Here is an 18,529-nt window from a genome sequence, read left to right as displayed (position 1 = left end):
ATTAAAGATCTGACAAAATGTTGTTTATGGTCAAGTTATCAAGTACATTATATCAAGGACATGTTATTAAACATGCCAAACACTAATGGTTTTACATTATCAGGGCCATAAATAGGAATGTGCTATGTTCATGACAAGATCACTATCACCATATAAACAAAATTATAACTTGACTATTTTAATTTTCTTTTTAATTGTGCCTGGGGCAGGTGCCACAGTTTTTGACAGAATGGCTGTCAGGGTTCAAAATAACTTGTTTAAATCTGCTAGATTTTGCCAGCCTTCTGGATTTTGGTGGGGAAAAAAGCCTGCGTACTAAAAATATGAAAGGGAAATGCAAATAAAGACCAGAAAACAGCCAGCTATCGCCGGGAGCTGGCCACTATTTTGAACCCTGGCTGTGGCCCTCATTATAATCCATACATCCACCCAACTATCAATAAAAAAAAGGTCTTGTAAGTTGTGAATGGTCTGTTGACAAAACAAATATAGTGACAATTTGTGGCAGAAAAGGTGATTATAACCAATTGACTGCCACATTGGAGTACTTTTAGGTAGTCTAATTTGGCAAGCAACAGAGGCAGCTACTTATGCAGGCTATGTATTCAGAGGAATTTTCAAAAATTATTTCATTTTATTATTTCATAGTCTACTCAATATCACGGCTGAATGACTTACACCCACCCTTGTACCCTGTTATATTATTTCTACCAAGCAAAATGCTCTATAGCACTGGGGAAAGCTAACAGTCCACTTCTAATGAAGACTGAATATTTCACTTATATTTATAAAATACTTAGCTTTTATTATTTTTCTATCCAGCAGTTATTCTAGTGCTTAAAAGGTTTTGCTGGCAAATAAAAAAAATTCAAACACCTTGGAATCAAATTGTTTTCTATGTACAAATTCATATAAATATCTCATCTTGCAAATGTCTTAGATAGCTGGCCAAATGTGCCCAGTCTTTGTCCATGTATCAAACAAGGCCTTCATCTTGCACAGCCACTTTCTGTTTTTGTCCATTTGAAATTTGTGTACCAGATAGAACGCTGATCTCCTTTCCACCTGGTTTAAAATAAGTTGAGAATCTCTTCACTTCAAAACAAGTATGTACACAGACATCAACACACATGACAACGCCACCGCCCAGTGAAGACGCACACCAATTACAGCAGCTGAAAAAAAAGTAAAATTTATGTTTTATTTGACAATTCAGCTTAAGAGGGCAAATACAAAGAGGGGTAGTGATGGGTACCTCCAAATTTTTAAAGTCTCACAAAGGGATAAGAAAAGCTCAGGCTCAGGATTTCAAAATTTTACAAAAGTCTTGGGCTCGGATTCTGAGACAGGTGTCTCGGCGCCTCGGCAAATCTCAGATTTACCCCTACAAAGTGAATCACAGTCCCTGATGTGGACATGCAGGTTTTTATGCCTGAACTAAGAATAAGACTGAACTCAGGTTTTCTAATTGTTTTAAATCTTGATGTTACTCTTATATCTCAGTGTCCAGAACTCCTTATTTTGTCAGGCCTATTCCAAATTGACTTGAAAATATTGATTTCTGATGAGCTACCATTTTGATAATCTGGGCCTGGGTATAATTATGGTGTTTACAGATGAAACTCAAGCACAATCAACATTTTTCTTCCTATTCCGTGATAATTGGCTTTTAAATGTGCTTTATCCTTGATAGCTCTCTCACACTCTTTCAATCAATTCAATGCCAAACAAATATGCAAGGCTTTTTTTAATTAGGGAAGGGTGAAGTCCACAGGCTGGGCACTTGATGAGAGTTCTTGACTTGATGATGAGACATGGAAAAGGCCTATACATACAAACCTTTGTAGAAAACCCCAAAGAATCCTTTTTTCTCTGATAGAAAGAAAGACTTGAGACGTGGAACCTTGCGAATGTATGCACAGGTGCAGATTATAAGAAGAGCAAAAGCCAAAAGGCCATCAAAGGAATATACTGCAAGATAGGAAAAGTAGAAACAATTGATTAAAGGCTCATCCACAACAAACCAGGGGAGCACAGCAGAATGTGCTTCATTTACTACGAAATAAACCATTTTATTATGCAAAGATGTGTGTTTGTTTTGTAAGTAGAGATGTCAGTTGCGCTGTTGGGGGTAGGGGGCTCGGATTATGAAGTGGATTATGTTTGTCAACAGGGTCTTTGTTGGTATTATACCTGAATCCTTTCCGAGGGTAGAGAGTTACAGGGAGTGAAACTGTAACTCTTGTTTGTAGTGATGTGTGTAGTATGTTGCTATGATAAACCTGATCCGCACGCTCTATTCGAACTTTTAGCACGCTGAATTCAAACTCAGATTAACACACTGCATAAATAGTCAGCTTTATTTCCTTGAAGAATATTAAATACATTTGACTTTTTTGCCTGGAAATGAACTTGATGTTGACGAAGCGTTGCCGGAAAAACTATCAAAGCCTAGAGGTAGGCTACGAGTGCGTACGAACAGACAACATTATTCTGAGTGCATACGAACAGACAACACGATTCCTAGTCTAGCAACAATGGACGAATACCAGATCTAACTCTCCCTGACACAATGGAAAGAAGAGTAGGAAGGAAGGCGAGAAACATTATCCTTTATATGGCTTTGGTCTGTCTTCACCGAGGATTTCTTGTCATGGTTATTTGTAATGGATTTATATACCCGTGTTTCTTGTCACGGTTAACTTCAGATCTCTAATTTCAGTCAAAATATCTCCAAAGAAACTACTACACACATAGCGAGAAGACACACCTCTGAAACTGTGGTTCTGATTGGCTTAGAGCCATCATGCCCACCACAGTTTCACTCCCCTCTATTTTTCTTGCCTCTCCAAGGCTCGCGATGCACTTTGTGCATCCTTTGTTGGCACTTCGTGCCAACACTACGCGTATCTGATATATTCGGGCAGTCTGTAACCGATGAAAATAAACAAAAACCCTGTTGACAAACATAATCCACTTCATAATGCGAGCCCAACACCCCCAACAGCGCAACTGATATCTCCACTTACAAAACAACACACATGACACGTAGCATAACAAAGTGGCTTACTTTTGTGGTAAATGAAACACATTCTGCCGTGCTCCCTCATAAGCTTATCTAAAACTTAACTGCCCATCCTCAAAATTAATGGCTAGTTGCAACTACAGTATGATAAATTGAATTAGAAGGTAGTGTAATTTTGACAAAAGAAACCTATTAAAACTCGTTACTCATAATAATAATAATAATAATAATAAATATATGTTTATTTCTACACCATTGCAGCTATCATGGCTGAATTACAAGTGAGAGGTCGTCACACAGAAACTAACAATAGCGCACAGTCACAAAATCTCTAAACCTACAAGTATTAGCTTGCGGTAAAGTATTAGCTTGCGGTAAAGTAAACAATTGATTGTACAATGTCTGTAGTGAACTTAAACCATATTTATTCACATTCTAAGATTCAGATATTGATATTAAATAACTTGAGTTCAGACACCAGAAACAGAGATCATACAGCTGTATCAACTCGATGGCTTGAAACAAAACGTGGTCGATCTAAACGTTATTAAGAGAAATGTCGTTTGCCTTTTCAAGTAAACAACAACAACGAAACCAGTTCGTCCTTTAGATGCAGAACATCAAATATGCCACGTCAAGAGAAAATTATTAGGCCATTTTAAAAGTAGTTCTCCACTGAATTAACATTAAATTTCCAGTTAAGACCAACACTTACTTACCGTTCATCTTACAATAACATTATTAGGAATCAGCAGTTGAGCAGATTTGGTGAAAATTAATCAAATGTGAACAGTATTTTCAAACTCTCACTTCTATTGGTATAGTTCTCTACGACCGCACTGATGTGGGGAGTCTGGGCTCTAGCACATAGTGATAAGCTCCCCGACCCGGTGGTAGACGTGTAATCTTTGTAAACGCTTACATACTGGGATTCAAACTTCTACCCACATAACTCTGAAACTTCTACCCACATAACTCTGAATAAGAGAGACAAATATTTTTATTTATGTTGTTTCATATTATGATTTTTTTGCTTGGAGATTGGGTTACTAGAAAGAAAGCAAAATTCTAATGAGCTCCACTTACCCCTCCCCTGCAAATGACTTTTTCAGTCCTGTTTAAGAACGCGACGTAATGTGACGTCACGACCGTCCATTGGTTCAGTTTCTTGGTCCCATTCGTTGGGTGAAGTGAGGTTTTCTTGCGAAGTCCCAATGTATTTACAGAGTTCAGCATTATTCCAACAGTTAGATCATTATAACAATACAAGAAGAAAGCGCAGTATACGAAGGAGAAAGTATCACAAATTCAAATAATAATTATCGTAAATAGTCTGTGAAATAACCGAAAGAATAACCATGCCTAAAGGTGGCCGAGAAGGGAGTAAAAGCAAACGACAGACGAAAGCGAAGCGTAAAGGTCAGAATACTACCTACAAATATTTTTTTTTTATTACAAACAGTTCTCATGTTTATATGTAAGATGTTTCGTATAAATAATAGCCCAAACTTGCCTAGAGATGCGAAAGACTTGCCCCCACAAGTGTTTCATTTACGAAGCGCCATTACTTATATTTTCCCCGATACCCGAGTCGGAAATAAACAAATCATGTTTTTACCTTTGAATTAAAGACCGATTGTTTTGTTCTTGTAGCCTCTCCAAAGAGAGCTGAAGATACCATGGATGTCGATGAAGAAGAGGCAATGAGTGTAACTAGCCAGGGATCGCTCGACTTCGCGAATGGAGACGAATGTAAGTGGAATGAATCATTCCTTTTCCTTCCCACGTGAGTTGAATCCATATACTTACTTACTTATTTACACGAACCATTCGGGTTGTGTTGATATTGCCTTCAATTTATTTCCAGTTGCCGCTGCTGAAGGAAACGAAGATGGTACAGAGGAAATTACAGTTAACATGGAGCAAGTTCTGGATGATAATTTAGATGGTGCAACTCAAAAGAGGTTCGTCTTGTATCCGATGCGCGCCATTCTCTCTGCCTTCTCTATTTAGTGATAATGTGCTTTTCGCAAATTACGTTTGTGAGATAGGATTTATGTTTTAAAATGGTTTTATAACGACATTTTCTAGCTGGATTCAATGTTTGTTTTTATTTCCCGGTTAAGGTGGCATAATTTTAAAAGCGTGATATATCTTTTTCTACACCACACACGGAGCAGGTACTGGTTCTACTTAAATACCGGCGAATTAAAAATTGGCATATATTCCTTCAAAATTCTCACTAAACAATTGTCGGAAATATTTTGTTTGTCATCTTCTAGTTTTAACATAAAGATTTTATGTCGTTTTTTTCTGTTAATAATTTTATTGGCGAAAATAACACTATATACCGAATTGTTTTGTTTTATTATTCTAACCCTACGGCTGAAAATAGCAATATGATGTAATTTTTAAAAACATGCACGTAAACACGTAACAATCTTATTTTATGAAATGGGGCAATAGTAACCACATGGAATAAATCTGAATGAGAGAACCAAGTAATTTTAGTGATCTTGTCATTATATCTGCTAAATAGTTTTTATGTTAAAAATAAATAAAATAAAAAACTCTGAAGCCTGTGTGACACTGCTGCTTTGGATTTCTCAAGTATTAAAATTTGAGAAATTATTTTTATCTGGGCGGTCCATATCATAAAATACTGTTACCAAGGTCTGTTAGTGCATGGCCGTATCATAGAATACTGGACCTCACAAGAGCCAACTGGAGCACACAATTGGTGGATACCAGACTTAAAAAAAATACGTTCTTTGCTTTAGCATACAATAAAACTATTTTTTTAGGAAAAGTGGCTGAAATATGCATTTTATTTTTTTGCTTCACTAAAAGATTTGTCACAATTTGCCACACAGGTTTTCTCCATTAATTTCTTCTTTTCTTTTATTTCAGTGCAAGAGGCAGACAGACCTGTTTAGCCAATATTCAAAAGGCTTTGAGATCCAAGTTACTTTTTGACTATGCTGTAAACAGAAAGATGACGATCCAGGATACCGTAGAACGGTTTCTGAGGAGAGGTGGGTTTCAATAATTTTTTTATTTTGCATTTCATATATTTGGTAGGGATATATTTCTAGAAATAATATTTACACCATAAGTAGGAGAACAGGGCCCGGCTCCTTGGAAGCAGGTTAGCACTTATCCATGGATAAATATGGTTATCGAGACGTTTGATTGGATAACAACTTTATTTATCTCTGGGTTAGTGTTAACCTGCTTTCTAGGAACCCAGTCATGGTCTCCAATGGATGGTTTCATTACTTTACAATGATTGATATTATCAAAAATAGTAAAAACAATAGACCTTTTCATGGTCTACACTAAGGAGGTCTATGGTTTTACACCAAAAAGGGCTCAAATGGTCATGTTTTGCGGCAATGCAACAGTAAGTGCATTAGGTGCTTATGATTCAAGACATAGGATCAACAAAAACACTTGCAAAAAATGCTGTTATCTGCAGGAATAGTTTCTTATGATTTGTCCATTTGAGCCTCTCTTTGGTGTTAAACCACAGGCCTCCTACACAGAATAACAGTCTTCTCTGTCTTTGAGGAAGACCCCTTCATTGCCTGTAATTGGGAGAGTCTAAACTAATGGGAGATGCTTTTTTGTCATTTCTTTGTATTTTGGGCTCTCCATGAATTGTATTTTTGTTGGTAACAGCTAGGTGCACTTCACTAGACATCCTTCTTGTTTACATTCTTAGGTACCACAGAGGACCGCGTTCTTGCGGCATCCATAGCCTCATTGCTGTGTATCCAGCTTGGCTTTGGGGTTGATAGTGAAGAGTTGTTTAAAAGTCTTAAGCAGTATCTTATAATTGTGATCCAGGATCCAACAGCACATCCGGCAGCTAGAGCAAGTGTATGTATTCAAAATAATCTGATTCAAAGGATTTCTGATTATTTTTATTATTTTATTACACAGGGGTACAGCCATGTTTTTCAATACCAGGGCTTTAATCCTGGCTTTATGCACCACTGTAATATAGTTTTTATCTGCAACATATTTGACTGTAAACATATGTTTAAACAGCTTTGTTGTTAGCTATGATTTCAACATTGTACATAAATGCAAAAAGTATACAATTTTACTCAGTAATCAAACCAATTTGGAAATCTGCATTTTTCTACATTACCCCTCTAGATGAATCCTACTCATTAACCATTCTTACGACTGATAATGTCTTATTGAATGTATATGAATATAGCAGATCGCATAATCAAGTGATGTGGATTTGTCTTGCAGTGCTGTACAACTCTTGGGATCTGTTGTTTCCTTGCTTGCGATGAAGATGAGGTAATAAAAAGCAGACAAATAAACTACTATATGTGTTTTGGGATCTAAGTTGTTATTGCAGAATCATATTTTTTTATTTAAAGGAAATATAGCAGATCATGAACAATATTATTTTATCATTGCCATTTTACAATTGCCCCTTGTCATAAATTTTAAATTTTCAAGCCTAGGCTCCTGCTGTACTCTAATGCCATAGATAGTTTATTGATAGTTTATTGGTTTATCTTCAGGACTTCAAAGAGTGCACTCAAGTCTTTGAGAATGTCTTCAACACTAACAAGACAGTGCAGCCTCCTCAAGTACCTTTCCACTGCAGTGCACTTCTGTCTTGGGGCCTTTTGTTGTCCATTGCAAACAATGCCGAGGACCTAGTACAGCAGTGAGTGTCAGGGCCAGATGCAAGGAGGGGAGGGAGGGGGGTTATCCATCCCTTTTTGAGTAAAAAAGTAAAAGTTGTGTCTCTTTGTTTTGTACAAAGAATAAAACTTTGTTGGGCCCCTCTTTTCCATCTCCTTATAATATTCTGAATCAGTTCCTAAGCATAATAGAGGAAATAATAGAAACAAAATAGAGAGATTCGTCAGAAAAAAAAAAAAACACTTCATTTATTCTTTCTGTGTATTCTTGTTGAGTAATTTCTTTATGGGATACTGTATATTTTAGGTATATGCGAAGGGTAATAAATATTCTACAAACCAGCAATGAGATAGACCTGAGGATTTCTGCTGGTGAGATTCTAGCCCTGATGTACGAGATCAAGCGGTTTTCAGATGAGAGCTTCCAGGGAGACAGGAAGAGAATATGTGAACTGTTGAGAGAACTGGCCACAGATAGTGACAGACACAAAGCAAAGAAAGATTTGAAGCAGCAGAGAGCAAGCTTCAGGGATGTACTCAAGGCTGTGGAGGTCAGCACTGATCAATTTATCCCATTTTATAAAATATCTTTAACATGTGCAACCCATTCCATGGCCGGGAGCTTGTGGGGTTTGGAATATAAAAATAAGCCATATAAGTCATAATAAGCCATAATGTTTAATAGAACCCTTTTTTGCTACAATCCCTTGGCAGAACATGATTTGACAGTTTATGCGATTGTTTTAAAAGTTAATATTAAGCTGATTTTTATTGCTTTTTTAATAAAAGGATGGAGCTGTTCCTGAGGATTCCATCAGGTTTGGCACAGAAGTGATGGAGTTGGACTCCTGGGCCAGGAGGCGACAGTATGGAGCCTTGAAGGACACCCTAACCACTGGAACAGTCACTCATCTAAAGGTAGTCTCAAATTTAGCATCTCTCAAGGCTGTTGCTTGGCTATTTTTATCTTTAGGCCCACCATCAAAATTTTATGGAAAATGATTTATTAAATTTGATTTTGGGTTAATTAAATTGTTGTTAAAAGAGGCTTCCAAAATTTAGTTAAGCTTTATATAATGGCTTAAAGCTTGGAATGTCCCTGCCCCCACCCCCCTGAAGACATCAAACACATTTATTTTCACTAGAGAAGGGCTAATACTTGAATCATTGAGAACTATCTTCAACCCAGTGTTGACTTATTACCCTAATTTCACCACACCAATGTACAGTAGGCTACCCTGGTTTGACTTGCTTCTCCAATCACCAATCATAACTTGAATATAACCATGTCATAACTATTGTTACATCTCATTGTTTTTTCCCCTCTATTTTTTCTTGGTTCATGATAATTTTACATCTCTGTTGCTCGTTTAGGCAAATGAACTGGTGCGGCAGATTTTTGAGCTGGGTCCTCCTATCAGCCTGGAAGAGTCAAAACAAAAGAAATGTAGCAAATATGAGAGGGTGAGCAGCTGTCAATGATTTTCTTTTACAGCTTTTAGTAGGCAATGATTTTTCTTACAGCTTTTAGTAGTGGTATGCTTTTAAAATGCAAGCTAACACTGTAAATAATAAGATAATTCAATATAATGATATGAAACCCCATTAATGATGGCCCACATAACAGTCCTCATTCACTGGAACTCTGTTAATAACGACAATTTTGTGAATGTTTTTAAATTCTATTCGCCATGTGTTTTTCCATTTATTTCCCATTGTTCTTAAAACACACTCATCGGTACTTTTTCTTTTAGCAACTTTGGAACAATGCAGCCTCCAAGGCAAGAACCCTAACACGCGGCAAGCATCGTGACAAGCGTAATGCCAGCATGTACTAGTCGCCTGACCATGTGTTGCATGTGACGCAGTGGATGTGTCTAGACAGTCACCTGGCCATGTGTTACGCAGTGGATGAGTCTAGACTGAAGCAAACAGGGAAACACTACAGTGGATGAGTCTAGACTGAAGCATACAGGGAAACCTAAAACCTAAAGCGAAATTTGGTTGCTGTTCTTTTTCATGTTCCATTCCAAATGCATGCAAATGAAAATGAATCAATTGATTCTGTTCATTAACAAAGCATTTTCAATTGGAATGGTACATGAAAAAAAATGGTGTCTAAACTATGCCTAAGTCTTAAAGGGATGGAAGTAAAAAAATGAGGGAGTGAGCTCTTCCTCTTCTCACCTCTTCCAAGCTCATTTGTTTTTCCATTTGTTTGTCCCAACAGCCTTTCCTGGTAGCCACAGTCTTTATCTCATTCAATGAGGCACACCATCTCGATTTGTCTCATCTAGCTAAAATTAAGTCATAGGTTTTTAAATGAAATAATATAATTCCATTCCATACCTGCACACTGGTATGTTTTTGTGTTAGACTCTGTATTTATTTTAATCATGAATTCAACCTGTCTTTTCAAGTTTTGTAGTGTGATTTTACTAGTTTTTTTCATGTGGCGCCGCGAAATTTAGTCTCCTAATGTAATTTGCTGGTCCAAGCCTATAAAATGTACTTTTAAGTTAATTCATGTACTTGTGAAGGGTAGACAACAGCTGTGATAGCATGACATGACTGCCACACTATGTGCATTCTGAGAGGGCCAGTGGTCTTCGTTGGCACTCCTAAAGGTCTTTACCACAGTTATCCCCGGCGTTACTGGTGGTTGAAATACGGGAACACTGGATCCCTGAGCATGCGGTATTTGTAGTACTACTTGGCTTTTTTTTTTCAACCAAAGTATTCATACTAAACCCAAATGGTACAGAAAAGCCATTCGCCATGAACTTTCTCTTGTAGATTGTATATTTTTGTGATAATTCAAAATTAACGGTTGAATGGCAGACACTGGAAAGCCACAATGTTCTATAAAAGATAAATAAACTGTCACCATGCTGATTGTTTGTGTTGGGTTAAAATTGTCCATTTTGAAATTGGGAACCCTTTGGTAATAAGACAAGGGGTACAGTCTTGAGTTCTCGCTTGCCAATCCTGGCGGAAAGCATCCTTTCATCTCTAGAGTACTGAGAAAGGAATTAGTAAATATTTACCCTACCTCTTAAAATCGCGAACGGAACGAGGCAAGAGTGACACTTGTAGACAAGTGTCGAAATCCTATGCTAGGGGCTGATGGGGGAAGGGGGACTTTTTTGGAAAAATCTGCTACGTTTCTTTCAAAAAAAGAACTCCACTTCCCAGTTGCCGTGAAAAACACAAGTTCTGCTTCAACAAAATATGGGAGGGGAGGGGCATCATTTATGGTCCCTCTCTGTCCGTCCTTTTACTGATGTTGTACCGACACCAGTTGTCAGGGGCGTACGCAGGATTTTAACAAGTTGCAGTCAAAGCATTCAGAAGCTGAATGAGGGCGTGGCTCCTCATACCGCATGCCCGTGAAGATTTCATAGCTCCCGCTTTTGCGTTAAAATTTGCGTCAATGCGTCAGACTTTGAGAATATTACACGATCCTCTGTCATCCTCGATCTGAAATAGGACTTCAGTCGTCGCGTGGCACTGAACGACATAACAATATGTTTGGAAATCATCTGTAGACTACCATGATTAAGAAAATTATAGTTTTTATCCTCATCATACATATAAAACTACGTACATAAAAATGAATGAGCAAACAATTGATTTTTCCCCTCGTTACGCAAATAAGATCGCCAATTTTTTTGCAGTCAGCTACTGCAGTCATGTAGGCTGCGTACGCCCCTGGTTATGTAAAGGGTATCATCAAACTGGATAAATGGATCAGGCCCGTAGCCAGGATTTTGAACGGGGGGGCGGGGGGGGGGGGGGGGGGTTGTTTACCTATTTAGTGGCCATTTTCTCTCGTCCTAGCTTGCAATGGTACTCAATTTTCTTTCATCAGAGCGGACCTTCAAGTCTTGTGTGGTGGTTCTTCCGAACCCCCCCCCCCCCCCCCCCCCTCCTGGCTACGGGCCTGTGTACAAGCTCCTGCGCTAGCCCATACTGTGGGCTCTCATTTAGGAGAATTGCCGTACGCCAAAATAGTAATGATACCCACACAAGAAGAAAGAATTATTGTCATGCTGTTTGAAATTGTTTCTAGCTTTGTCCTGCTTGGGGGCTAGATAGCATGGAGAAAGAATCGGCCATTTTCATAGCGTGATTTCGAAGGGAAATCAATAGTTTGTACGGCTTATGTTACCATTGCTTATTTTGTAACCCTAAATGCTAAACTCGGTAAGGTTGATCTGTTGATTGACACATTATAGGGATTTGACCTCTTAGGATTAACATCGATTTAAAAAAAATATAGAAAAATCGGAATCAGGTTCAATTAAAAGGGATATAGCAGACTGAAATACAATACATGAATATCAAAAAGAGAAACATTTGAAGATAATTTATGTATAAAAATTCATAATATATAAGAACTAAAAAATATAACTTAAATTGTTTTACTTCCCGTTTTTTATAATGCGTGATTCAAAATCAGAAAAGAAAAAAAACATTTAGCTGCTAAACAGCTAAATGGCTTCCCTGTCTAACAGCAAGCTGGCTTCCTCCTTGTCCATCACTCTTTATTGTCAAGCTTCCGTTTGCTGTGTTTTCTTCTTTTCTTCTATCTCTGTTGAAAACAGTCAGGGTTCTCGTCGGGTCTCTCTCCAGCGATCCACTGGCTAACAAAAGTTTTTTTTAGAGAAAAGAGTAATTCCGTCTATTGTCAGACAAATTACAATAATTTCAATCTACATTACTTTAATTGGTTCAAAGAGGTAGTTCTTTCGATCAGTTACAAAATAGTACTATACCTTTTCCATAATTTCTTTTATTGAATCAGTGCGATTTAATCCCAAGTCTGTCAACATTGTATTTGTCGCAAATGACTTTTATAAACTGTAATCTTTCAGTTGCCATGTAAACTTGCTAAGCTTCGAATGTCAATTATTAATTATTCATACTTCCGATATCCAGGACTACCGTAAAAGCAACCTAAGGAGCTTTGACTTTCCGAGCAAACAAACGAAGAGAGAAATGCCGATTTAGAGATCAGGATATAATGGAAGCACCTAATAGACGGGAACACAAGGAAACGGAATGAATTTCGATCACTCACATCTCCTGGCCCGAAATACCACGGTTTAACATGCGTTGTTCTGTTATTACGATCGTCTTTTGAACATTATGGCGACCACGCGAGCAGACAAACTTCAGGTATCTCTATTCTTAACTATTCTTGACAAAATCCTTCTACAATAATTCTCAAGTAACAAGCAGTTATTTGAAATTCCAAGGGATTCTTTCCATGACCTTTCCAGTTTTGTACGAGTGCGGAAATGTTTTAGTCTAAAATGACTTGCAAGGCGAGAAAATCCCAAATTAAAACTAGCGCCATAAAGGAACCGTATTCGCTAGATGAGCTTATAAATAGCACCTTCAATTCATTGAATTACTACTCTCTTTATGATTTTGTGATTATGTTCGCGTGGTTTATCCCGCTTGGTTCTCATCGCTATCGATAACAAGTCATTTATTGGAGTCACTCTCCTAGTACCTTTCTCATAATCGCATGGTAGAAGTTGATGTAAACATTGTGATTGTGACTCTATTCCCACGTTCTCTGGCATCGCGATTTAAAAATATTATTCGATAGTATTAACCTAGCTAATTTATCCGAATAAAAACACGGTTATTGTGATAACAATAATTATAAACTTGAGGTAATTTTGGGAATTGGTAGTCGATATTTTGGAACTTGTCAATGTGTTAAATGTAAAATATGCGACAACTCCGTTACATCAAAAGATGTAATTCCCTCGTTCTTTAATGTAATTCTATAACACGAATACTTCTCCATGGCTACATTATTTGTTTTATTAATCCGCGGTAGACTATGGATTTAAAACTGATTTCGATTCAAAACAAAAAAAGTCGCTCCTGTATGTGTTTACTTTAAGACAAAGTAAATGAAAATCTGTATTTAGAATGGTGGAATTAATAAAATATGCAAATTATTAAAATTGACTTCTGAGCTCATATATATACTATGGAGGATTTATTTTTTGGCTTTATATACTATTAATACTCGGCCTGTAATTATCTGAAATTTTTGTAAAAAAAAAAATGTATACCTTATAATTTATACGCTTCATCAACTTTCTTTTATATAATTGTTATTTTTCATGTTCTCTATGTTTCAACTCCTCCATGCCTATTTTCCGCTCACTTGAGCGAAGGAGGGTACACAGTTATCTGGCAGCCATTTTGTAGGCTATAACGGTTTTCAATTCACATATAATCAGACTTTTTAGATCCAATTGTTATATGATAAGAAATAACGAACTGCACGGGTGATAGACTGTGCTAGCGTCCCATCTTGGCCCGACTGGTGCCAATGTGTGTATGCTAGTGTGCTGTTAAAGTCCACATTTATGTTTTTTGGATAAACATTGCCGTAGCATGCATCAATTTATTTGGGAGGGGGCATGATACAGAAACATTACGAAAACATTTGGGGGGGGGGGAACAGCCACACCCCTACTGGTTATTTCCTTATAATTTTTTGAAAATATTAGGGGGACACGTGCCCCCAGTGCCCCGCCCCTGCTACAGCCTAAGTATTAAAATGTATATATATTTTTTCCAGCCTGAGGTTGAATGTGAAACAAAGAAACGTCCTGCAATGTTTGATCACCTTCCACCATTAACAGTCCCACAGGTATGGTTGAACAGTTCAAGAAGATAAGCCTGCTTGTTTGCTATCTAGTAGGGCGAGCAAGGCACTATTTTTAACATAACCCCTATGCTTGGGCTAAAATCTACAAATTAACCCTTTGCCATATTTTTATATATCAGTGCTCCCAATTTGAAAAAGAAAACATGCCTTCTTATGAATATCTAGATTGCTAAAGGCAAATCACACCCATGCTTCTGTTATTTGCCAAGGGTTATAGGGCACCATTGATATCTGGCTGTAATACTTTGACATGGACTTTAATGGTCCACTGCCTGGCAGTGTGAGAAACTTGGGGGGGGGGGGGGGTCAAAGCCATGCCCCTACATAATTTTATAAAATGTATATAATATATAATATTAATATGCGCTTCAGCCTGCATACAGTGAAAAGCCGAGGATAGTTGAGTATGGAGCGTACACTAAAGCTGCACCTGTCAAGGAGAAGCAACACTATAGATATGCCAGGTATGAATATACATGGGGTATAAGGGGCCGTTCATTTTTTATCAGGGAGGGAGGCTGGTTGAAATAAGGGGGTCACCAAAAAAATTCACGGAAAAAGGGGGGGTCACACAAAATATTACAGTTATTGTTTAGCTGCCAAGCTATTTTTTGACTGCGCATCGCTATCATTGCCATCCTCATTTGCTTCCCCTTGCCATCCTCATCACCATACGCATTGCCTTCACTTGCTATTCTCATCGCTATCCTCATCGCTTCTATCATCGCCATCCTCATCAACTAGAAGATCTTTTGTACAAGGAGAAGTGCCATACATTTATTCTTTTCTTATTCTTATTCTTATTTTTATTCTTTTATTATTACATTTACTCAGAATTTATATGTTAAAACTCAATTAAAGGAGAAGAGAAACCAAGATTGTGAAACATACGGGCAACGGTGCATTTCAAATAGTTTGTGGTTGGGGGAGGGGGGGCATGTGAAAAAAATACATGGGATTGGAAAAGGGGGGGGGTCAAAATACAGAGGTTGTGGGGTGGGTCACCTTAAAAAATACTGGGCTTCTATAATTTCCACCAGCACCCCCCTCCTCGATAAAAAATGAACGGTCCATAAACTTTTACATATATATACCAGGTATAGTGTTAGTTTGAGAAAAATACAAACTACATAGGTTTCCCTACAGGTCTGTTCCCTGATGAGTGGGCAACCACGAAACAGACCTGTAGGGAAACCTATGTAGTTTGTATTTTTCTCAAACTAACACTATACACCGCTCTACTTTCGAGTATTGAGCACTTTCTATGAAAGCCTTCAACCATCATTTTATACCAGGTATATATATGTAAAAGTCATGATGAACATATATGCACCAGATATAAACATATATTTACCTGTCAACCCTCCCACATTAGGCGGGAGTCTGAAGATTTTGGACGCCTTCTAATAAAATAATTAAAAACAATAATTCCCTTGCATAGTGCAATTTATCTAACACCCTCGTGAGATCTATAAGATTTGTTCGCGAGAGCTGTCTATAAGGCAAACGCCTGCGAGGTTATACCCACCCCTCCCTCCACCAAAAATGAATATACCCCCACCCCTCCCCCATAAAATTCTCAAGCCTTGAGATTTCCGGAGGTTAACAGGTATGTATATAGGAGGTATGGACATACATTTACCAGGTGTGAACATACATAGGAGTTGTAAACATACATAGATGATATGAACCGCTATACATATAATACAAGACTACGAGGCCCTACAATTTCCAGGCATTGTTTGAGAATTATATTACATTTATTGTGTCATTTAGTGACTCCGTCGCCAATAACTACACGCCTTCAGCTCAAACTCTAACAACGAAGCTCATCTACAAAAAACACAAACATGGGAGTGCTCCACCGACCCGCAGGAATATCGGACAGAAAAAGAGGCCCGGACAGTCGGATACACGAAGTGATAAAACCTACCATTACACGACGAACAACTCAACATCTCCACCGGGGACATTCTCTTTGTTGTCAAAGACTACTTACACTTCAAATACCCCAGGGGCCTCTACCAGGCTGGGTTATACCAAGGGCAACTATAGCTCAACACGAACAAGCCCCACAAGAGTTAAGGGCCCTCGTAGTGAGATCGATGCTTCGGAGGGTAACAAAATCATCGGACTTGACAACTCTATTTTAGCGAGTACCAAACCGCCTACAATGAAGCGCGTTCGATCGGCAGGGCCTTCATTGAATACTGAAACTACATCGGACATGCGCGATAGTGGTTTTCATGGTCATGACGAGACACCAGCGGAATCGCTCGATTTGAAACGGCCAAAAGTCGCATGGGGTAGCCCCCAGGGTGCGGACGAGGAAATCGCCTCCAATGGCCACGATGTGAATGGGAATACTGTGGGGGGAGGGGTAGGGAGCAGCTTAAAGGGGGCAAGAGACTACGATGAAGATACGCAGTCTGTTCTGAGTATAAGGTTTCCACCGGCATCTACTGTGACGCTTGGTCTTCCGCGGGCGGTCCTACCTTCAGAGTCACAGGAGAAAAGGTAATACTCAATTTCCGACACAAACCTTTTCTATTGATCTTTTATTATTATTATTATTTTTGTATGATTTCTTCCCCTTGACCCAACGGAGGTTGTCTCACTGTTGCACACCATTGAAAAACGGACTAACTTTAAGGAGCGTACTTAGGATCTGCTCTGGTGGAGTGCGAAGTCCATATGAAAAAAGGAAAGTATTTGCACGATTTTTCAATAAGAAACAGTGATCCACTTTTTGGCCGCCAAGGGAAGGGGGGGGGGGGGGGGGTACTTGCCTTTAACTGTACCTTCTTCTAACGGGTAAACCTTATGTTATAAGGTATTATAACCTGGCAGAGAATTCCATCAGTCCCAGCATGGTCGCTCCATTGAGCGAGGAATGGAAGCAAAAGGCGCATGACTTCGTGGCTAAAGAACTCCGCGACACGCACAAGTCAACTCTGCACAGCCTAGATGAAGTAAGTAGTCTGAAGCCACATACAAACTGCGCAAAAACGAGCCAGCAAGACAAAAAACTTGTCAAACCACTTCCCTTCCTAGCGCCAGCATTCTTTGGTAATGCTGACCGTTTCGGCGGACAGAAACGCTCAACGTGTTTGCACGGAGCTCGCGAAATAGACATCACGACTTAAACAGATGACGGAAAACAGACTGCCATTTGGTTACTGGAAGAGTGTGGGAAGGTGCTTGACAAAACTTTGTAGCGTCATCGCTATGGGAACCGTGGCGGTCGTAAACTTGTTTAGGGGCATGGGGAGGGCAGGGCTTGTATTTGCTGGCCTGCGTAGTAGGCGAAAAGGGGCTACGGGGAAAAGAAAAGAAACCGCACTCACCTGAGAAAGGAGAAGAAGAAGGAAAGACAAATGTGTTGTTTTTCTCGCGCGGTCAGCTCGATCATCTCCTATCCCCTTTGCGCTTGCTTTACAATGTATTTGCTAAGGGACTCTTGGTCATTCATTTTCTTTCGTATGTCCCTTGAAAAATTCCGATTTTACTACCCCCGTTGCTGGTAGCATGAACAATGTTTTTCAAATTTCAATATTTTTTAGACAATTTACGTCGCTGACGAAATAGCAAAGAGTGCACGAACAACACTTCTCGCCCAACCCTCCCACACACAGTCCCCCCAGCTGTACTCTTGAATTTAAGAAAAAAGCAAACATGAAGTGTCGCGTCCATTGTCGCTAAATTGACATCATGCTTTCCAGGAAATGGAAGCGGAGTACGTAAAAAGCGTGAAGAAGAGCATTCTGGACTATGTCCTGCTCGACCCAGCGGAACAGAGAAGACTAGGGCTACACATGCCTGAACAGGTAGGGAAATCCGTCTTGCTTACCTCGAACCTACCATTATTTGAACGATTCGAGGTGTTTTTCTGTGAAGTACGAAGTACGAGTTAGGTAAAACTTTCCAAACTAAAGCCGCATAGATTGGGTTGCCTGTGCTGGTTAGCGGCCTGGTTACAAGACTCATCAATGGCGGGAGATATAAACCTCAATATTCGAGACTCTTTCACAGGATTTAAACGTTTCCAAGAGGTACTTTCATTCTTTGATACACAAGCGTACTAAAAGGATTTCCTACACGCACACATCTCCTAGTCGTAGCACTTTC

The 18,529-nt window shown here is 38.8% G+C and overlaps 2 protein-coding genes and 1 long non-coding RNA gene across 7 annotated transcripts in view; 2 read left to right on the top strand and 1 right to left on the bottom strand.

The window, feature by feature from the left end:
- Positions 1-4,178: 4,178 nt before the first annotated feature.
- Positions 4,179-10,593, top strand: LOC5521995 (interferon-related developmental regulator 1). The gene is made up of 11 exons (XM_032367327.2): positions 4,179-4,444; positions 4,679-4,777; positions 4,893-4,989; positions 5,936-6,060; positions 6,750-6,907; positions 7,292-7,342; positions 7,573-7,721; positions 8,006-8,249; positions 8,488-8,616; positions 9,073-9,162; positions 9,453-10,593. The coding sequence occupies exons 1-11, from the start codon at positions 4,384-4,386 to the stop codon at positions 9,534-9,536; spliced, it is 1,287 nt and encodes a 428-aa protein (XP_032223218.1). The 5' UTR covers positions 4,179-4,383; the 3' UTR covers positions 9,537-10,593.
- Positions 10,594-12,106: 1,513 nt separating this feature from the next.
- Positions 12,107-12,573, bottom strand: LOC116604663. Its single transcript, XR_004291172.2, has 2 exons — positions 12,477-12,573; positions 12,107-12,344 (listed from the first exon to the last, which is right to left on the bottom strand). It is a non-coding gene; the product is annotated as an uncharacterized LOC116604663 (long non-coding RNA).
- Positions 12,574-12,647: 74 nt separating this feature from the next.
- The window catches only part of LOC5521996 (dynein axonemal heavy chain 3-like), an 85,438-nt gene continuing 79,556 nt past the window's right edge, over positions 12,648-18,529 (top strand). For 2 of the 5 annotated variants that reach the window (XR_007314052.1, XM_048733821.1), the window contains exons 1-6: positions 12,648-12,879; positions 14,312-14,383; positions 14,774-14,865; positions 16,178-16,918; positions 17,235-17,373; positions 18,124-18,228. Coding sequence is in view for 4 of the 5 variants with exons in the window: in XM_048733821.1 (XP_048589778.1) it covers positions 12,850-12,879; positions 14,312-14,383; positions 14,774-14,865; positions 16,178-16,918; positions 17,235-17,373; positions 18,124-18,228 (1,179 nt within the window). In the remaining variant the exon portion in view is untranslated. Of the gene's footprint in view, positions 12,880-14,311; positions 14,384-14,773; positions 14,866-16,177; positions 16,919-17,234; positions 17,374-18,123; positions 18,229-18,368; positions 18,454-18,529 lie in introns of those variants that run through there. The other 3 variants (XM_048733820.1, XM_048733819.1, XM_048733822.1) reach the window with 2 other exon arrangements.

This window comes from Nematostella vectensis, chromosome 10 (genome assembly GCF_932526225.1).
Source record: "Nematostella vectensis chromosome 10, jaNemVect1.1, whole genome shotgun sequence".
NCBI classification, from domain to species: Eukaryota; Metazoa; Cnidaria; class Anthozoa; order Actiniaria; family Edwardsiidae; genus Nematostella; species Nematostella vectensis.
Note: the sequence above shows the minus strand (reverse complement) of the source record. Positions and strands in the feature narration are given on the sequence as shown.

What these genes read in the sequence shown, in the direction of transcription:
- LOC5521995 (XM_032367327.2), top strand. Translation starts at nt 4,384, where the DNA reads ATGCCTAAAGGTGGCCGAGAAGGGAGTAAAAGCAAACGACAGACGAAA. An exon ending in AGAACGGTTTCTGAGGAGAG is followed by an intron (nt 6,061 to 6,749) that starts GTGGGTTTCAAT and finishes TTACATTCTTAG; the next exon opens with GTACCACAGAGGACCGCGTT. An exon ending in ATCCGGCAGCTAGAGCAAGT is followed by an intron (nt 6,908 to 7,291) that starts GTATGTATTCAA and finishes TTTGTCTTGCAG; the next exon opens with TGCTGTACAACTCTTGGGAT.